Source organism: Paramisgurnus dabryanus, chromosome 19 (genome assembly GCF_030506205.2).
Source record: "Paramisgurnus dabryanus chromosome 19, PD_genome_1.1, whole genome shotgun sequence".
NCBI lineage: Eukaryota > Metazoa > Chordata > Actinopteri > Cypriniformes > Cobitidae > Paramisgurnus > Paramisgurnus dabryanus.
Window position 1 is genome coordinate 20,313,481 of NC_133355.1, and position 18,731 is coordinate 20,332,211.

The 18,731-nt window shown below is 38.4% G+C and overlaps 2 protein-coding genes and 1 long non-coding RNA gene across 8 annotated transcripts in view; 2 read left to right on the plus strand and 1 right to left on the minus strand.

Annotated features, from left to right (window-relative positions):
* Window positions 1–4,970: 4,970 nt before the first annotated feature.
* LOC135782036 (uncharacterized) lies at window positions 4,971–6,504 on the minus strand. The gene is made up of 3 exons (XR_010545394.1): window positions 6,423–6,504; window positions 6,178–6,231; window positions 4,971–6,036 (listed from the first exon to the last, which is right to left on the minus strand). It is a non-coding gene; the product is annotated as an uncharacterized lncRNA (long non-coding RNA).
* Window positions 6,505–6,514: 10 nt separating this feature from the next.
* ndufs5 (NADH:ubiquinone oxidoreductase subunit S5) lies at window positions 6,515–7,844 on the plus strand. The gene is made up of 3 exons (XM_065292452.2): window positions 6,515–6,631; window positions 7,290–7,509; window positions 7,601–7,844. Exons 2-3 carry the CDS (start codon window positions 7,294–7,296, stop codon window positions 7,703–7,705), a joined length of 321 nt encoding a protein of 106 aa, XP_065148524.1. The 5' UTR covers window positions 6,515–6,631; window positions 7,290–7,293; the 3' UTR covers window positions 7,706–7,844.
* Window positions 7,845–10,050: 2,206 nt separating this feature from the next.
* Window positions 10,051–18,731, plus strand: part of macf1a (microtubule actin crosslinking factor 1a) — a 181,465-nt gene continuing 172,784 nt past the window's right edge. For all 6 annotated transcript variants that reach the window (XM_073812743.1, XM_065292458.2, XM_065292460.2 and 3 more), the window contains exons 1-2: window positions 10,051–10,205; window positions 17,107–17,332. In XM_073812743.1, the coding sequence (XP_073668844.1) occupies window positions 17,119–17,332 (214 nt within the window). In that variant the 5' untranslated portion in view covers window positions 10,051–10,205; window positions 17,107–17,118. The remainder of the gene's footprint in view (window positions 10,206–17,106; window positions 17,333–18,731) is intronic.

The following is an 18,731-nucleotide window of genomic DNA, read 5'->3' on the forward strand; positions in this document are numbered from 1 at the left end:
GTTTTGCCTCTTTTATTAAAATATTTTCTGCATCCTACACTAATGCAAATACTACTTACAGTATAACTAACTAATAAAATGCAGTACTGTACTATATTAACATTTAGATATTACTGTGCAAAAGTCTCAGGCCACCATCGCCAGACTTGTTGTTTTAGAAGTTTTAATGTCCATCAATATTTATTTTTCAATCTATTTTATTAAGATACAAACAGAAAATACAGGAAATATGTAAAAAAAAAAGAAGAAGAATAATTACCTTTTCAGGACTAAATGTCGTCTTTAGGCATCGTCTGTGTTTAGTGTGACCTCTTTTTGCACTAAAACCATTTTGAACAATTTTGAGCAGAATTAAGTAATTTCTTTAAAATTAGAAATTTATTTTATTTAGGTTTAAAGGGATAGTTCACTTTAAAATTAAAATTCTGTCATCATTTACTAAACCTGTATGAATTTCTTTTTTTCTGATGAACACAAAAGATAATATTTTTCAGAAATGATGGTAAACACACTGCAGTAAGTGACCATAGACTTCCATAGTAGGAAAAAAAATATTTCGGAAGTATTGTGATAAATGATGAAGAAAATATTTTGATAAATGATGGTTAGCACACAGTTGACGGTACCCATTAAATTCCATCATATTTTTTTATTCCTACTATGGAAGTCTATGGTCACTTACTGCTGTGTGTTTACCATCATTTCTCAAAATATCTTCTTTTTTGTTCATCAGAAAAAAGAAATTCATACAGATTTAGAACAACATGAGGATGAGTAAATGATAACAGAATTTTCGTTTTAAAGTGAACTATCCCTTTAAGAGATCCTAGAGTTTCCTGCTATTGCTCAAGTGGAAGGGGAGTTTACCCTAAAAACTCAGCAGGCTGATCTCCCGCCGAGTTTTACCTGTTCCCGTGTGTGTGTTATTTTGCGCTACGGTGGCTCAACGCAAGCCGTTCAGCGTAATGCAAGCCGTTCAGGGTTTGACATTAAAGTACCGCGAGACCAGACTTCTCCATATGCATTTGATTCGCTCTCGCAGTACTTTGATTTCATACGATTGCCCTGCGTAGCGCCACATGAAGTCCCTCAGTTGTGGGTGTGCGTCTAACCTTGCAACCACACAGAGTCAAAAATGTAGTTGAGTAGAGAGTAAAAGTTGTTTATATTTTTGATACTCAGTACAAGTACAAAGTAGCCCAAAAAATACTTAAGTACAGTAACGAAGTACATTTACTCAAGTACTTTACACCTCTGAGGAAAATTATATAGACTAATAATTTAAGTTATTGTCCTAATGATCAGCCTACTTATTTGTATGTCCCACAGCTAACATGGAACATTATTAACCTGTTCGGGAACTTTATTTTATTGTTCTAACCAGTTCACCAAATTTAGGGTTGAACTGAAAACCAGAAACGTAAAAAAACTGGCTAAAGATCTGGGCCCGTATACCTAAAGATTCTGAGAATCCTCTCAGAGAGCTCCTAACTTAACCTAAAAATTCCTTGCCAGGAGGTTTAGCTTAGAAGTGATTTCAGAACATTTTCAGTGAACTCTGAGCAAGGAATGGATGGAAAATCCTATCTTAGTGAGGAGGTTTGGTTGACCCCGTTGCTACGTATGACACTATTTTTTGAAGACTGTGATTGGTTGGTTGTCCAAGAAGGAAGAAAAAGAGTAATAATAGGATCTATTATTAGCCATCAATTTGAAATTGCAGGTATACTTTTACCTATATATATATATATATATATATATATATATATAAATTGAGAAAATATACAATATAGATTTAATATATAATTAATATTTATTTTATATATATAAGTGCTGTTAATGTCATACTTAACGTTATAGATAGGAAATAAACAGCAACACAATGTTCTATAAGTTTGTGTGATTACTTTGTTTAATAGACGTCTGTAAGAGACCTAAATCATCTCTGCTGCATAGTTGAATTTTTTCTAGTTACCGAATCTGTTACTGTAGTTAATGTAGTGATTACTTTTATTTCTGGCGGTATATTATATTATTATGTCTTTAATAAGATCGGTCACAAACATGATTCCTGCACGATCTAATGTGTTGCATGTTATTAACTTACTGTCATGCATTGTGTGCAACAGTTTTTGTCTTCCTCTTCGTGTTTTATCCACTTTCCCGGTTGCTAAAAAACTCTTAAGCCTCTTAAAAGTCCTCGTCCGTGCTCCTAACAATTTTTACCTTAAGACCTCTTTTAAGGGTTAAGATGCTTTCTGAATTACTTTTTTCTTTACTAGGATTTTTTCTTTAATTTTAAGAGTAAACGCCCACATTTCTAAGAATTTTCTTAGAATTGCGTCACTAGGAGCTACTTTTTGAATTAAGATTCTTTTGGAATACGGGCCCTGGGCAAGTGGAAAGTGGGAAAGCAACCGGGAAAGTGGACAAAACACGAAGAGGAAGACAAAAACTGTTGCACACAATGCATGACAGTAAGTTAATAACATGCAATGCATTAAACTGTGCAGGTTCAGATTCAGTCGTTGGCACGACTCCGTCGAGTCCGTCCCAACGTCACGTTGCCGACGCGACTCCGTCGAGTCAAGTGCCAAACGCGTCTGCATGACTCCGTCGAGTCCGTCCCAATGTCACGTTGCCGACGCGACTCCGTCGAGTCAAGTGCCAAACGCGTCGGCACGACTCCATCAAGTTCGTCCCAACGCCACGTTGCCGACGCGCAGTGTCGGCGCCACGAGCGGGCCCTAGGGGGCATGGCCCGGCTACTTGAGTCACTGTGCCCCCTTACTTCTCAAAATAATAATGAACTTAATAATTCAAAAAAATGTGCTGCAAATAAATTTGGTTATACAATGGATACTGATTAAAATTAGGAGTATAATTAATAAAAAAATAATAATTAAAAAACTAACCCACAATGCAATGCTAACATAGTCAGCCAGTTACATACACGCAGCCACTACATTTGAACAACACTTGTCAAAAGACGAACATTCGGTTTAATCAATGACAAATTCCCCAGTGTTTTGTCTGCACTGGAAGTTAATGTCACGTTCGGGGTCTCAATCGCCATGCGTGAGAACTCATTCTCTATCTAAATAATGTACACTTGTAGGCTAAGTCTCGGCATTTGAGCAAGACGAAGAAATTTTAAAAGGACCCTCTTAAAAAGTTTTTAAAAGTCCTCTCGTCGCCTGCAGCTCTTCTAAAGGTAAAATGCATAGTTCATTCTGTTGTTAGATATGTCAGTGACATTGTTTTCTTTTGCTGTTATTTGGTTATGTACTGGTCTTTATGATTTGCGTGAGTTTTTCAGTCTTGCACTTTAGCGTCATGATAAGTTATGGTTTTACTATAGTGAGGGATTTATTTGCGACAACAAATTGGCCGGCTGGAATAATCCCGCTTATTTCACGGCTAGTTGCTATACGAGTAGATATATAGACATAACATTTAGATTTATGTCTTTTATTAGCTTATTTTTAAGAAATACAAACCTTCTGAGAACACGTTCGTTTCATAATGGGTGAAAGCCAGACGCGTTAAAACATGTTAAAAGTCAAAAGACGAACATTCGGTTTAATCAATGTAAATACAATCTCATATACGTTATTAATTATGAATATTTATTCTGTATAATTTGAAGGTGTTAAACTCCCTGTTAACATGACTCGCACGCAGCACCTGGGTGAGGCTGTGTTTCAGGCGGTTGTTCAAGGAATGAAATAGCTTTGAATGTTGCGACTGGCCAATCAGTACCAAGCATTTTACAGTGCCATGTAGTAATAATAATAATAATAATAATAATAATATACTACTACTAATAATAAAATAATAAGATGAACGAGGTGCCCCCCCAGTGAAACAGGAGGCCCCCTCATTCTGTATTCTCTGGCGCCAACCCTGCCGACGTGACTCCGTCGAGTCCGTCCCAACGTCACGTTGCCGACGCGACTCCGTCGAGTCAAGTGCCAAACGCGACGACACGACTCCGTCGAGTCAAGTTCCAAAAGCGTCGACACGACTCCGTCGAGTCCGTCCCAACGTCACGTTGCCGACGCGACTCCGTCGAGTCAAGTGCCAAACGCGACGGCACGACTCCGTTGAGTCCGTCCCAACCTCACGTTGCCGACGCGACTCCGTCGAGTCAAGTGCCAAACGCGTTGGCACGACTCCGTCGAGTCAAGTGCCAAACGCGTCGGCACGACTCCGTCGAGTCCGTCCCAACATCACGTTGCCGACGCGACTCCGTCGAGTCAAGTGCCAAACGCGACGACACGACTCCGTCGAGTCCGTCCCAACGTCACGTTGCCGACGCGACTCCGTCGAGTCAAGTGCCAAACGCGACGGCACGACTCCGTCGAGTCCGTCCCAACCTAACGTTGCCGACACAACTCCGTCGAGTCAAGTGCCAAACGCGTCCGCACGACTCCGTCGAGTCCGTCCCAACCTCACGTTGCCGACGGGACTCCGTCGAGTCAAGTGCCAAACGCGTCGGCACGACTCCGTCGAGTCAAGTGCCAAAAGCGTCGACACGACTCCGTCGAGTCCGTCCCAACATCACTTTGCCGACGCGACTCCGTCGAGTCAAGTGACAAACGCGTCGGCACGACTCCGTCGAGTCAAGTGCCAGACACGTCGACACGACTCCGTCGAGTCCATCCCAACATCACGTTGCCGACACAACTCCGTCGAGTCAAGTGCCAAACGCGTCGGCACAACTCCGTCGAGTCCATCCTAACGTCACGTTGACGACGCGACTCCGTCGAGTCAAGTGCCAAACGCGTCGGCACGACTCTGTCGAGTCAAGTGCCAAACGTGTCGACACGACTCCGTCGAGTCCGTCCCAACGTCACGTTGCCGACACAACTCCGTCGAGTCAAGTGCCAAATTAAGCACCATAAAAATAATATATGTTTTTATGTATTTTATGAAGAAAAAGTCACCAAACAAACAGCTTGCTTAGATGTTAGTAGTATACATTTGAAAAAAGCTATTTGAAAAAATATTTTTATAAAAAAAAAAGTTACAACAGAAAAATACAAACTTCACAAACATAGAAGCTAAGGATTTAATACAAATGTCCACAGCAATCACTAAAGGGATTGTTCACCCAAAAATAAACTCTGTCATCATTTACTTGCATCGTTTAAAAACTGTATGAGTTTTTTTATTCTGTTAAACACAAAAGAAGATATTTAAATAAAGGATAATAGGAACACAATCAACACTAACTTCCATAGCAGGATAAACAAATACTATAAAAGTCAATGGATCCTGTCAACTGTGTGCTCATCATCATTTATCAAAATGTCTTCTAAATGACAAAACATAAAATAGTGCAACAAGAAGAAATGCGTCTATACAAATTTTTTTATACATATTTTAAAGTCTAAAGCCATCACAATTCACACAGTTTAGATTCAAAAGTTATCTTTCTGACAGCTCTACCTTAAATACGTTGACCTGGCAGCTGGCGGAGAGCATATATTTAACATATTCCCCCTGCTCGCTGGCTGCAAAGGTGTCTATCTGAATGCGAAAGGGGACTCCCTTCTCTCCACCATGTTTTCTAGGAGTAAATTCGATGCTAATGCAGTTAACCTCCATATGAAGAGACAGAGAAGTTACTGCTTGTGATAATAAATTCAGCATAAAAGCGATTGAATTTATAAAAAATATACCCGGATAAACACAGAGGCATTCTGGTCAGGATCCCTGAGGAACTGTATGGTATTAAGCTGCAATGGATGTGCTTGAGGATCCACGATCCCAACTGACAGAGGGACATATGGACATAGTAAAACATTTTGGGAATTTCTTAATGTACACTTGTATTATAGTGTACATATTTTGATAATTTTATAATGATAAAAGTCCTAAGACTTTCAAATAGAGAAGACTCGCCTAAATCCAAGATTCTGTCTCCTGGTCGGTTCCATCTCCATCCCTCCAGCTGTTGGTGCTCTGTGTAGGCTACTGAAGTCGTCGGTCATGAAACACCACACGCACAGACAGTACTCTGAAAACACGCTAGCATAGAGTTAGGATAGTATTATGACATGCAAGCATATAAAGAAGAATAGAATAATGTAACGTTAGTAATAATTTACATAAACATTAATAAAATGGCAGCGGTGCACACGCACATCTTGTACGATTAATAACCAATACCTTGATTTAGATAAGTGAGTTTTTCGTCTTGTAGTTTCACAGCTGGAGATGTGGCTGCACAAAGCACATAATAAAACGGAGTCACTTTGGATTCAGCACAACAAGAAAATGAGCTTAAAAGTTCAGTGACCACACCATAGCACCACCAGCACCAGCAGGTATGTTCATAGATATCCTACATACTGCTAAATTATTCTAAATATATTTGATGTAATTATCTGTTAGATACATTTTTAGATTCTTACAAACTAGTTTTAGCGTCTTTGTCCTTTTTTGTGTCGAAATCAATTTTTACTTCACCAACACTGACCTCTGCTGTCGTGAAATATCAACGTCAAGTTCATTTTTGCAGCAGTGTCGAAAACATCACTGACTAAAGCAGCGCCTGCTTTACGGCAGAGGTCGTGAGTGAACCGTGGGCCTGAAGAAGGTTAAAGTGACTCTGATCGAAACGGTCAGTGTTTGTTATTACATTTAATTGATTATGTATGTTAGATGTTCCAAATATGTAAGAACAATGTTGTAAGAATGTAAACATTTGAACGTAGATGCATTACGTTAGAATAAACATCATGTTGCTTCGCGGTTATTCGGCATAACGTTATGCTATTATGTTAGCATGCAGTAGGAGTACAGCTAAGTTGATCAACAAACAACCTGTTTTCTGCACTGGTATAATAATTTTAGTTGTCAATGGCAGCAGACAAGCATGTAATTGTTAAGTATACCAAATATCTTCTCTGAGGTGTACTTGTAATAACAACAAACAGCGCCTGTACGTTAGTTGTTTCTCTATAAAACATTTATATCATTAGAGAAAGTTTCTCTATAGAAGACTTTTTAAAAACATAAACGATGCATATATATATATATATATATATATATATATATATATATATATATATATATATATATATATATATTCATTTATCTAAGTACCTGGATAGCGCAAGTAATATTATTTTTACTTTTGGGATGCAATTTATTTTTTTAAATATAGATGACTGTTTTATGTATTATTTTCAGACTTGATTCTATAATAAATGTAGTATTGTTCTTTTATATTAACATTTTGTTTATTATTATTTTTTTATATTTACATACATGTCAAGGACCATGCCATTCGTTGACCTCCAGACAAAGCTGGGCATTAATTTGGACCAGTGGCTCTTGGCCCAGAGCGGAGAGCAGCCACAGAAGCGGGCCGCTCGCTGTCATGCCTTTGAGAAGGAGTGGATTGAGTGTGCTCATGGTTTAGGCCAGACTAGGGCCAAAAGAGAATGCAAACTTGAGTTTGAAGACTTCTATGAGTGCATGCACCGCCAAAAGACAGTAAGTCAGTTGTGAGATGACACTTGTTAGAGAGTCATTTAACCAAATTGAATTTGATTAATAGCACTAACATTGCCATTGCTTCTTACAGCAAAAACGCTTGTTCGAGATTCGTAAGCAGAGGGATAAGTTGATTAAGGAGGGAGCCTACACACCTCCTTCACACCACACAGGCAATGAGGAGGCACGGCCGTGAATTCAGCAACTCTGGATAAAACTCAGTTTCAGCCCAGTCATACTGTTGTACAGTTGCTCTCTCAATTATGTAATATAAATATTATTGCTGTATCAACATTGTTTCATGTTTGAGAAATAAATGTATTGATTCCATGTTATTACTGTTATTTGTTGTCAATTTTCCATCAAATATGTGTATTGTGTATTCCTGCAGTATTTGGCATCCTATTCCGGCCTACAATTGAACTTGGATAGTGATTGTTTTTAAACACATTTCCTGAACACCTCCCTCATTTCCCCTTAGTTGCACAAACCCTCATTGGTTGGAAAAAAAGTATTTTAAAGGAGGTATGCATTTAATCTAAATAAATATATATATTTACAGGGTTTTGGCATTTAGTACAACTTGCCTTGATTCTCTTGTAAAGCTATAGTTGTTATAATGCATTTTTAAAGATATAAAGCACATTTACATTTGGGCTTAAATTCATTTTTTAGTGCAAGACCTTATCCTTAATTTCCGGTTTAGCACATTTTGTTATGTGTATTCATGTATGGCTTTGACCCTGAATTGAATTGAACTGTTTTTGAATGGTTCGGATGAGCTTCCCATGGGATAGCTTCCAGCTGAAAGCTTAATATGAATGCATCAATCCTTTTGACATCCCAATTACATTACTAAGTCTACCACCCTCACAAGATTAGTGATTTGGTATCTTGGTCAGCGGGTGGCAGGAACAAACCACTGTCTATAAGATTCAATAAAATTAATAACCCGATTCAAAACTAATTAAAGATATTTAAAGGGATAGTTCACCCAAAAATGAAAATTCTGTCATTTTCTCATCCTCATGTTATTCTTAACCTGTATGAATTATGTTTATCTGATGAACACAAAAGAAGATATTTAAATAAATGATGGTAAGGACACAGCTGATTGTAACCATTGACTTCCATAGTAGGAAAAACAAATACGATGGAATTCAATGGGTACCGTCAACTGTGTGCTTACCATCATTTATCAAAATATCTTTATTGTTTATCACAATACTTCCATTATATTTTTTTTCCTACTATGGAAATCAATGGTTACAATAAGGGGTGTGCTTACCATCATTTATTAAAATATCTTCTTTGGTATTTAACAGATAAAAACATGATGAAAAAATTATGACAGAATTTTAATTTTTGGGTGAACTATCCCTTTAAGATGGACTGAATACATCAAAGACAGGACGTACTTGAAAAACATTGTGGAGGCATTTTTACTCCTACAAATCATTTCATGATAATAGCTAGGATATATCTGTCAAGACACTTGGAAAGAATGCCTGTGCTTAGTTTAAATGTTACGTCAAGTACAAGTTTTACGTCAAACAAAAACGGTAAACATACTGACCATCACAAGAGTTCAATTATTCCTGTTATAAGTTTACAAACTCTCTCTCTCTCTCACTTTAGACATGAGTTATCGCTGTATAATCTGGTGCATTTTATAACTCATATTATTCGTTTTCACATAATAATTATCTTATTAGAGTAAAAATTACAAAAGGAATGTCCATAGGATGGTCTACTGGTATTTTTAGCTGGGCTGGCCTGGTCTTCTGTAATGGCTTTTGTTTGATGTGTGCACCAACAGCAGTTAATCCTTCCCTGTCAGAATTCCACAGCAGCTTTGTAAGCAAAGCTACGAGGAGAATAACAAATCGAAAACTGCTCTGAAATCTGTTTGTTTGTATCAAGTTAGAAACTATTGCCACATTTAGCTTACATTATCAGTGGGAAACCACTGCTTAAAAAAACAATAGAAACATCATAGAAGTTCTAATGGATTTAATGATTATAATGGGAATTGTATTGATCTCTCTGTGGGTCTCTACTGGTAAATTGGGTTCTGTTAGGCTGTTGTCTGGCACATAAAACCAATACCTGGAATAATTCCCCAAACACACTGCATAAAGGAATTTTGTAATGATTTAAATAGTTAAGAGCTAATGAAATCACTACCATATGGATTGTTTTCAGCAACTCTTTCATATTCAAAGCTTTATCTGACTTCCAGGCATTTTACTGTAATGTTTAAACCCTAAACCCCAGAAAGTTCACTTCTATAGATTGAATTTTACTAAGTTTATTATATTTGTGCTTATATATTTTGTTAAATGTGTGAGACAGTCTTGTGATATTCATATATGAAATAGACTATATAATCATCATCATTAAAACCATCACCAGCATCATTAAAGAGGGCCGGGCCAGACGGGAGGATGAGAAGAGAGAGTGAGGAAGAGGAGGAGGGGGCTCGAGAAAGGGAGAGCGGGAGAGAAGGAGGGATATGAAAGGAGGGCAGTAGACAGCCATTACCGAATCACAGTCTCCATACTGCTGCTCCGTCTACCGGGCCGGTGCGGACCGACACGATCTGTGTTCATCAAGCCGGCGGAGAGGCGTGTTTTGTCGGGATTTAAAAGCGAGCATCCTCGCCTCAGCGCGCGTTAACGGACTGCCGTTATACGGTAAGAAGGTCCAAATGTCCATTATTATGTCTGGCACAGCATTTAGTCTGTGTTATATTATTTACGTTAATTGTAATAACGTTCAGCTGTACCGTGTGAACAGTACGGTAACGTTACGTTTCCTACCATCTCTTCATCTCCAGTATTCTCACGTTCATGAATTACAGATTAAGGTGATTTGTGACTTACTCATTTCACGCCTGCATGAATGGACGAGTGTAAAGCCGTTATTCAGGGAGGGTTTGGACAAAGACGTTGTGGTCACTCTCGTCGGTTTCCGCCACGTTACCGTCAGGTTTGCCGTTAAACGGAGCTCATAATGTGTTTTATTCAGCTTGCGATCCGTTACTGTTGCAGTAGTCGTGCTGAAGGAAGGGGCGTTACTATGCAAAAAATGTATCGATCTGCGTGTGTTTCACTCAGGAATGACTGGTAAATATATTCATATTCATTCATGTCCTAGAAAAAAGGAATCTGGTCAACGGTTTTTTTTTTAATGATCATGATGGGCATTTCTGGACTAAACTGTATAGGCCTACAACTCTTGAGATTAAAGTTACAGTGTGTAGATAATAACAGCCTCCATCATCAAAATATATTATAGTGCATATATTGCTGTAGTAAACCGTAGAACAATTCTTAGACTATAGTACTATAAATAAAAAACCTTACGTTAGCGCATTTAGAGTATACTACAGTATGTATTACAGTTATTACATCAATTGACTATAGTTAATACTACAGAACTATTAATAATATGCTACAGTATTTTGTATGTCCCATACCAAAATCTCATATGTTGCCATATATAAGCATATGTTTAAAAAAATAATATTTCAATATATTTGATTTTTGCGTGGGGCAGGACAGGTTTTTGTAAATCAATTGGTTTTAGCAGCGCTAAGTTTGTGAATTTGATTCCCTAGGAATACTCATACGGATCAAATGTCCTTCGCTGTACTGTAAGTTGCTTTGGATAAAAGCATCCGCCAAATATATAAAAAGTACACTTGGTCTTATAAAAATTAAGGTGCTAAGAGGGTTCTTTTCAGTGATGTTATAGAAGAACCATTTTTGGTTCCCCAAAGAACCTTTGAGTCTAAGTTCTTTATTATTTTTTTATAGTAAAACTTTTATCTACTTTAAAGACCCTTTAATGCAGTGGTCTTCAACCTTTTTTGGCTGGGGACCCCTTAATGGATGGAAAGGGGGAGCAGGGACCCCTATGTCCTACAATTAGGACTGTATTTATTATAATTTTTCACACAAACTTTGTTATTATGGTTACATTACAAAGAGACTAAAATAATATTTTTTGGCATATTTTAATTTAACTGAAAACATTATATTTGGGGATTTTATATTATTATTATTTAATATAAAAAAATAGCATTCAAACAATATTTACAATATTTGGAGGACCCGCGGTTATACCACCAAGCACCCCCAAGGGTCCCCAGACCCCCTGTTGAAGACCCATTCTTTAATGCAAGCGAAAGGTTCTTTAAGGAACCACACAAGAACATTTTTGCAACCTTTATTTATAAAAGTGCAGATGGTTGCCTGCCCGGTGCTCCTATAGAGATGGCCATATGCCACAACCTTACACCATGCTCGCTGCTGTTGCTGTGTGTGTCGGGCCATTCTGATCATTTCAGATTCAGACGTCATCTCATTCACAAGGTTGCAGATGTTTTCAGGTTATCAGGTCGGATCGAATAGAGCTTGTTGTTGCGAATGGTTACTGACTGCCTGTGGCAAATAACTAAAATCTAAAAAGAACAAACATGATCTTGCATTTCCTTGAATTTTTTAACCTATCGGTTACTAAAGCTGATGAGAAATTATAATACAATACTAGTATATCTACAACACGATTGCCAAATTTTAATTTTCACACATTTGCCAGACGCTTTAATTCAAAGCATTTTACAAGACATTCAAGCTATACATTTGTTTATCTGTATGTGGGTTCCTTGGGTTCAAACCATGACCGATGCATTGCTAGCACAACTGAGCTATAAGAACACATTGCCATGCTAGGCTTTTGAGTAACTCAGTTCACATCATACAGGACATTAAACTGATTATTTTAAAACACAAATGATATTGCTCTCAGATTAAACATTAAGAAATAATACCGGAATAGCAAAACTGTGAATAATGCAAGGCCATTCCCTCCTCCAATACTTTTTCAGTTTCCCAGAAGTCTGTGTATCAGCGTTACTAACTTTCCAACTTCAGGGGTGAATGGACATGAGAACATCTTTGCACATGTTGTTAAAACATCAACAGCAGAAAAAAGCCACAAGCCCTTGTTCCACTTATCATTTCTTTTTAAGGGAAATGGAGCAGTGGCGTAATATTAAGTCTGTTCTGGGATGTGCCTGGCGAATGTTGTGGGAAATCTGGTTCTTTGTGCAAACTCAGGGCCAGTTGTAGAGAGACCTTAAATCAACATAACAGCTCCCTGTGCATTGTGTGCGTTTAGCTGCCGTGAACTGACTTAGTGTGCTGGTGAGAAAGAAATGGACGAAGAAATAGGAGTTTCTTTTTACTTCACTGGCATAATCACATAGCAAGGTTTTCAATTCAGCATGGACTCTATTTACAGTTTTTGCCTATTGCTTACACACTAAATCCGAATGCTTAGACCAAAGCCTCAATACCTAAACTTCTTGTAGCATATGCTTAAACACAGTGTAACCATAGCTTAAACACATTGTCAACTTTGCACTTTGTTTGCAATTCTGTAGCACACTTATTGCGAAACACTACACACGTTTTCTTACATTAGACACATTTTTCACAAACGAAATCACCTATTATCATTGGGAAAACACTCTGTTCAAAATCCAAAAGTCATCTGGCAATTATAGGCACTTACATACACACCTGAATACACTTGTACAGAAAACAGAACACCAATCGGTCTGAGTCTTAGCACTACAAATAGGCCTCAGATAAGACATTCTGAGAACTTTGCAAGCATGGAGGCAATGCGAGTAAGAGTAAGAGGAGGACAAAGAGAGAGAGGAGTTGGACGTGGATGTGAACATGGAAGAGGACAAAGACGAGGACCAGTGCGGAGACGTGTATCGGATGACATCATGGCCTATCTATGAGGGAGGCTGGGCAAAGAGTCCACCCTAACCTCAGTTGCTACACAGTAGCGTCAATACTAAGAACATTCCGACTGGAGAACAGGTATATCTTCAAGTTTCTACTCCTGTACCTACTGTATGTGTCACATGATTCTGTATCATATTACAGTATTACTGTACAGTACTATTCAAAAATGAATGTAAAGGAGTATCATTGTAATGTTACAATGAGGTGGGATCCATCCAAGGGTGGATTAGGCACACAAGACGATATTTTCCCCGATGCCTAGCCCGCGAGGACATCGCCTGTGATGTCGACGAGGTCTTGTGCCCAGATACGAACAGAGGGAGGGATCCATAAGACCCCCCAGGCCCCCACCACACACATACATGCGCACACAAACACCCCACAATAGCAGTTTATCCAGTATTTGTTTTGTTTTTTATTTTTGTTTTGTGGCTAAATGTGATGACTTGTGGTTCTATTTTTCTTTATTCCTTTAAGAATGTTTTTTTTGGGTAAAAACTCTTGTTTGATTACTGAATAAATTTAAACAAATAAGTATATCTTTAAATAAATCTACTTTTGAGTTTTACTAAAGACTGAGTCTAAGAAAATTACGATAAATATAAAACCACAAAGGCTGCAGTGTTATATATAAAGCGGATTAGTGTGTTGCTGGTGATATGAAAGAGTAATTCAAATGGTGCTTGTGTGTATGGTTTTGTTACAAGAATTTCATTTTTAGAAAGGAGTGCTAAGTTTTGATTGCAGTGTTTCATTTTGGCATGGATGTGAGTTGTTAATCTCCAAGTGCTATGTCTGTGTGGCTTGTGTGTAGAATTTTGACATAATGAGCCAAATTTTGCAAAAAGTGTTCAAGCAATAGGCAAAAACTGTATATCTGCTGGCTGCCACAGAACCACCACGCTGTCAGACAGCAGCAGGATGGCAAGAAGATTCAACTACAGCAACATACAGAAATTCTGCTTTTGCGAAACATAAGACAGTATACATGCAGGATATATACACAAATCTAATTGACATAATTGGAATTATGATGGCCATTTTTAAAGGTTTAAGTGGGGTTTACCATCCTTAGACTGAGACTCATCATTTGCTGTATGACTTCTTTCTTATATTCAATGTCTGTCAAATATATTACTTTAGTTTTTACTTAAGTCTCCACTTTTATTTAATCATAACTTTTGTTACCGTAGTATAGTACCATATAGTAGTAGTAATAGTATTTTATTTTTTAAAGGGGACATATCATGAAAATCTGCCTTTTTTCATGTTAGGGCGCACTCACATTATCCAAACCAAACCATGCCCCAGCGCGATTGTCCCCCCCTACTCCCCAAGATGCACGCACTCACACTGTACTTTTATCGATCCGAGCCCGGGCGCGCTTTCGTCTTTAAGATACGATTGTTTTGAAAAAAGCAGGAAGTAAAGCGCTCGCTTAACACTGGAACCCATTGTAATGATAAGTCTGTGTTTTTGATTCGGAGTCGTTTGGTGCGCGATTACAGATGACCCTCTCACATGTCATCACATTGCTTAGTTGATCTGTCACGTGTGCAGCTCGGACATTCACGAAACCCTTCTGCAAGCATCAAAAGGTTTTTTGCGGAGGCAGATGAAGATGAGTGGTCGCGCAATTGACGTATTCACCTTTCGAATTGCACTTAGCCGATAGCCTTAGTGCCTGAGCCCAAGTGAACCACACTCCAGCCCACCTCTGCAACCCGGCCGGGGCATGATTAACCAATCAGATCACACTAGTCAAACGTACCAGGCATTAGGGGTCAAACGCGCCCGAGCGCGGTTTGGTTTGAATAGTGTAAGTACACCCTTAAGTGCTATAATTGCGTTCACAGTGCTTTTATTAACCCAGAAAATGTGAAAAAGAACAATCTAGTAAGTTTTGGTAAACCATTCTCTGCAAGCATGTGAAAAAATAGGTCATTGCAATTTGGCTCCCCTTGTGATGTCAGAAGGGGATAATACCGCCCCTTAATCTGCACTATCCAACCACGGCACTGCCATTTAGTGCAGAGAGCAGCTCATTTGAATTTTTAAGGACACACCCAAAAATGGCACATTTTGCTCACACCTACAAAGTGGCAAATTTATCATGTTATAATAAATTATCTATAAGGTATTTTGAGCTGTAACTTCACATGCAACACCAAATATTTGACATCTTAAAAAAATGATGTTTTTAAGAAGTAGTAAGTGAGGTTAAAAAAATTTGTTTAGTAGATTTTTTTTCTTTTCTTTACACCATCTTGAATATGTGTCATCAAAGGGATAGTTTACCAAAGAAAAAAAATACAAATTCTGTCATCATTTACTTACCCTCAAATTGTTCCTATATGTGTGTGTGTGTGTGTGTGTGTGTGTGTGTGTGTGTGTGTGTGTGTGTGTGTGTGTGTGTGTGTGTGTGTGTGTGTGTGTGTGTGTGTGTGTGTGTGATATATTTAAATATATATATATATATATTTCTGTATACATTTCTTTGTTTTTTGATATTTTGAGAAATGTTTGTAACCAAATCGTTTTTGAGCTTTGACGTCCATAGTATTTTTGCTTTCCTACTATGAAACTCAATGGTGCTTCAGATTCCTGCCTAAAGCGATACTACAGCCAAATATCAAAATGACCCCATCATCTTTCAAACGAACACATTTGAAGTTATTTTAGTAAATGTCTTTACTTTCCATGCTTATAACGGTAGAAAACAGTGAACAACTTCTGACTTTGAAGCCCATGAAAGTGCATTCACGGCGCATTCACACGGGGCGTAAGCATTGACGCGTTGGCGCCGCGTCAGTGCGGTTGCTCGCGGCAGAAGTTGAACATTTCTCAACTTTTCAAGCGGCAACGCGTGCGTCAGCCAATCATATCGCCTTATGCAAATAACCTAGGCAGAGCCAGCCAATTACGTTTATGGAAGACCAGAGCTTGTGTTGCAGCCACAGTGATTGGCTGTTGGCCACGCTTCAGACAAGCCTTCCGTTAAGCGTTAACGCTGACGGACCGTGTGAATGCACCGTCATTCTTCACAAAAGTAATCCACAGGGCTCCAAGGGTTTAATAAAGGTATTTTGTGGTTAATCGATGCGATATTGTTAGAAAAATAAAGTTTATAACATATTTTAAACTTTAAAAAGCAAAACAAAGTGATGTATACAGGTTCGTAACAACTTTAGGGTGAGTAAAATAATGACAGAATTTTCATTTTTGGGTAAACTAACACTTCAACTCCGCATATTGAATTATAATGGTGAAAAGGCATTAAAATGAAAGTAAATATTATGTGTATGTATCGCTATCCTGGTAAGCATTTCTTGAATGATGTGAGTAGATGAGACCTGAAAGCTTGCGATGAGCTCAGTTATATTGATGAGCTGTGATGGACAGGAGCCTATTCAAGCCCCAAAGGGCCCATTCCTTCCAGCTGATCACAGAGGTATGCACATCTCCGGCCCAGCCAAATGTCCAATACTGATCAAGATGTGTTTTAATAGAACTGTAACTGAAGGCAGATCAATAATTGCCTGCTCTTCTTTCTTATCATCATAGTTGAAGTGAGTCAGCGATGTTGACCTGATTTTTTTTCAAACCTTAAGGTTCATTTCCATGGCTTTTTTAAGAATATTTGAAATGTGCTTTGATCACCTGATGATTTCTATTCATAGCCCTGTGGGTGATAAATTATGCATTCTCTTACATTACAGTGCTTTTCAGTATTATACTGACCTTATTTCATTTTTCTTTCTCCTCCCAGCCCCTTGGCGAGATGTCTTCCTCGGATGAGGAGACGCTTAGCGAGCGCTCGTGTATGAGCGAGCGTTCATTTCGTAGCGAGAGATCGGGGGGCTCTCTCTCACCGTGTGCGCACAGCACTGCCGGAGACACCTTACCATGGAATTTATCCAAACATGAGAGACGCAAACGCAAGAGCCAGGATTCGGTGCTGGACCCCGCGGAGAGGGCGGTGGTACGAGTAGCAGGTAAGAGATCTGACAGGAAGCTGAAACTGTGATTGGGGGTCCAAAAGTCTAAGACCACTTTTTTTTAAAACCCAGATTTTAAAACATCTAAAAGATTTTTTTACAGTAATCTCTTTTGCACAAAAGGTCAGATTAACTTGCATTCAATATTTGCAACATTTTCCAATCATATTCTTATAATATTTATAACATCATCCTAAAACATTGTGCACCTGTAGTTCAGTCCATAAAGATTTGCACTGTAAGTCAGTTTGCATCTTCCAGCAACATCATGTAAATAAGTCTAAACCATGTTTAATGCATGATGTCATTAAATCTGTTCAATTTATTACTCAAATTGGCATGTTGATTTGTATAAGTGCGAAAGTGGTCTCAGTCTTTAGGGACACTGTTGGTGTTCAAACTTCAAACCAGATGAAAGAACAAAAGGCTCTTGGTTTTGAGTCTTTATGATTTGATTAAAAGCAATCTGGCAATTGAGTAAAGCTGGCAATAAACACATCAGTTATTTTGCAGATAGTCTTGCATGCAGCTGTGCATGAGGATCAAGTTCTGTGTAGAAAACTGCGATTGGACCAGAATGGGAATAGAGAGGCAAAGGGTTGGGGGCCAAAAATGTTTCAAGACACTTTTTATAGAGTGCTGGCTGTTTTTTTCCTGTTGATTTTATTCCTCCCATTAGACAGTGTCTGTATTTGAAACTAATCTTGAATGAAGATGTGTGATACAAAGAGCAAAGTGGTTTAAGGGAAGAAGATTTAGTTATATTTCTGCTCCTGGGTGCGTAATTGGAAAGAAGTGTGAGTCGGTCTTTACTAGGTTACTCAAGGCTCATTGGAAAGCTGTGCAGACAGTCACGCTACAGACTCATAAGTTTTCTCTGCCAGTCCTAACCTCACAGTTTTATGGCCATGTGTTTAACTTGTATTCCTGAATGGAAACATTTTTTCTGAGGTGTTTGTTGACATGGGAGAAGATGGCCTGGAATATCTTTGCATTAGGGGACGATATGTGTTTTACAGGGCCGGTGTCGAAAAGATTAAGTAGACCGATAACTGATATTTCGAACCGATATACACTGTAAAAAAAGCTCATATCAACATACTTAGCAAATTAAGTTAATTAATTCATGATTTTTGAGAAACGCTTTGGAAAAGGAAGTCGGGCCAAGGACCAAAACACACCTGTAGCCAATCAGCAGTAAGGGGCGTGTCTACTAACAGGCATTGTTTAGTGATAGCCCGATATATCGGCCGGCCGATATTTGCGAGTTTTATGTGTGGCTGCTGTGTTCGCCGATTTTTTCCGGCGTTATTTACAGACAGAGTGCTGGAAGCCGCAAGCGATTGCAGGTCTTGTGACTAAAAACAACAAACCTTTCCATGACAACATCGAAAGC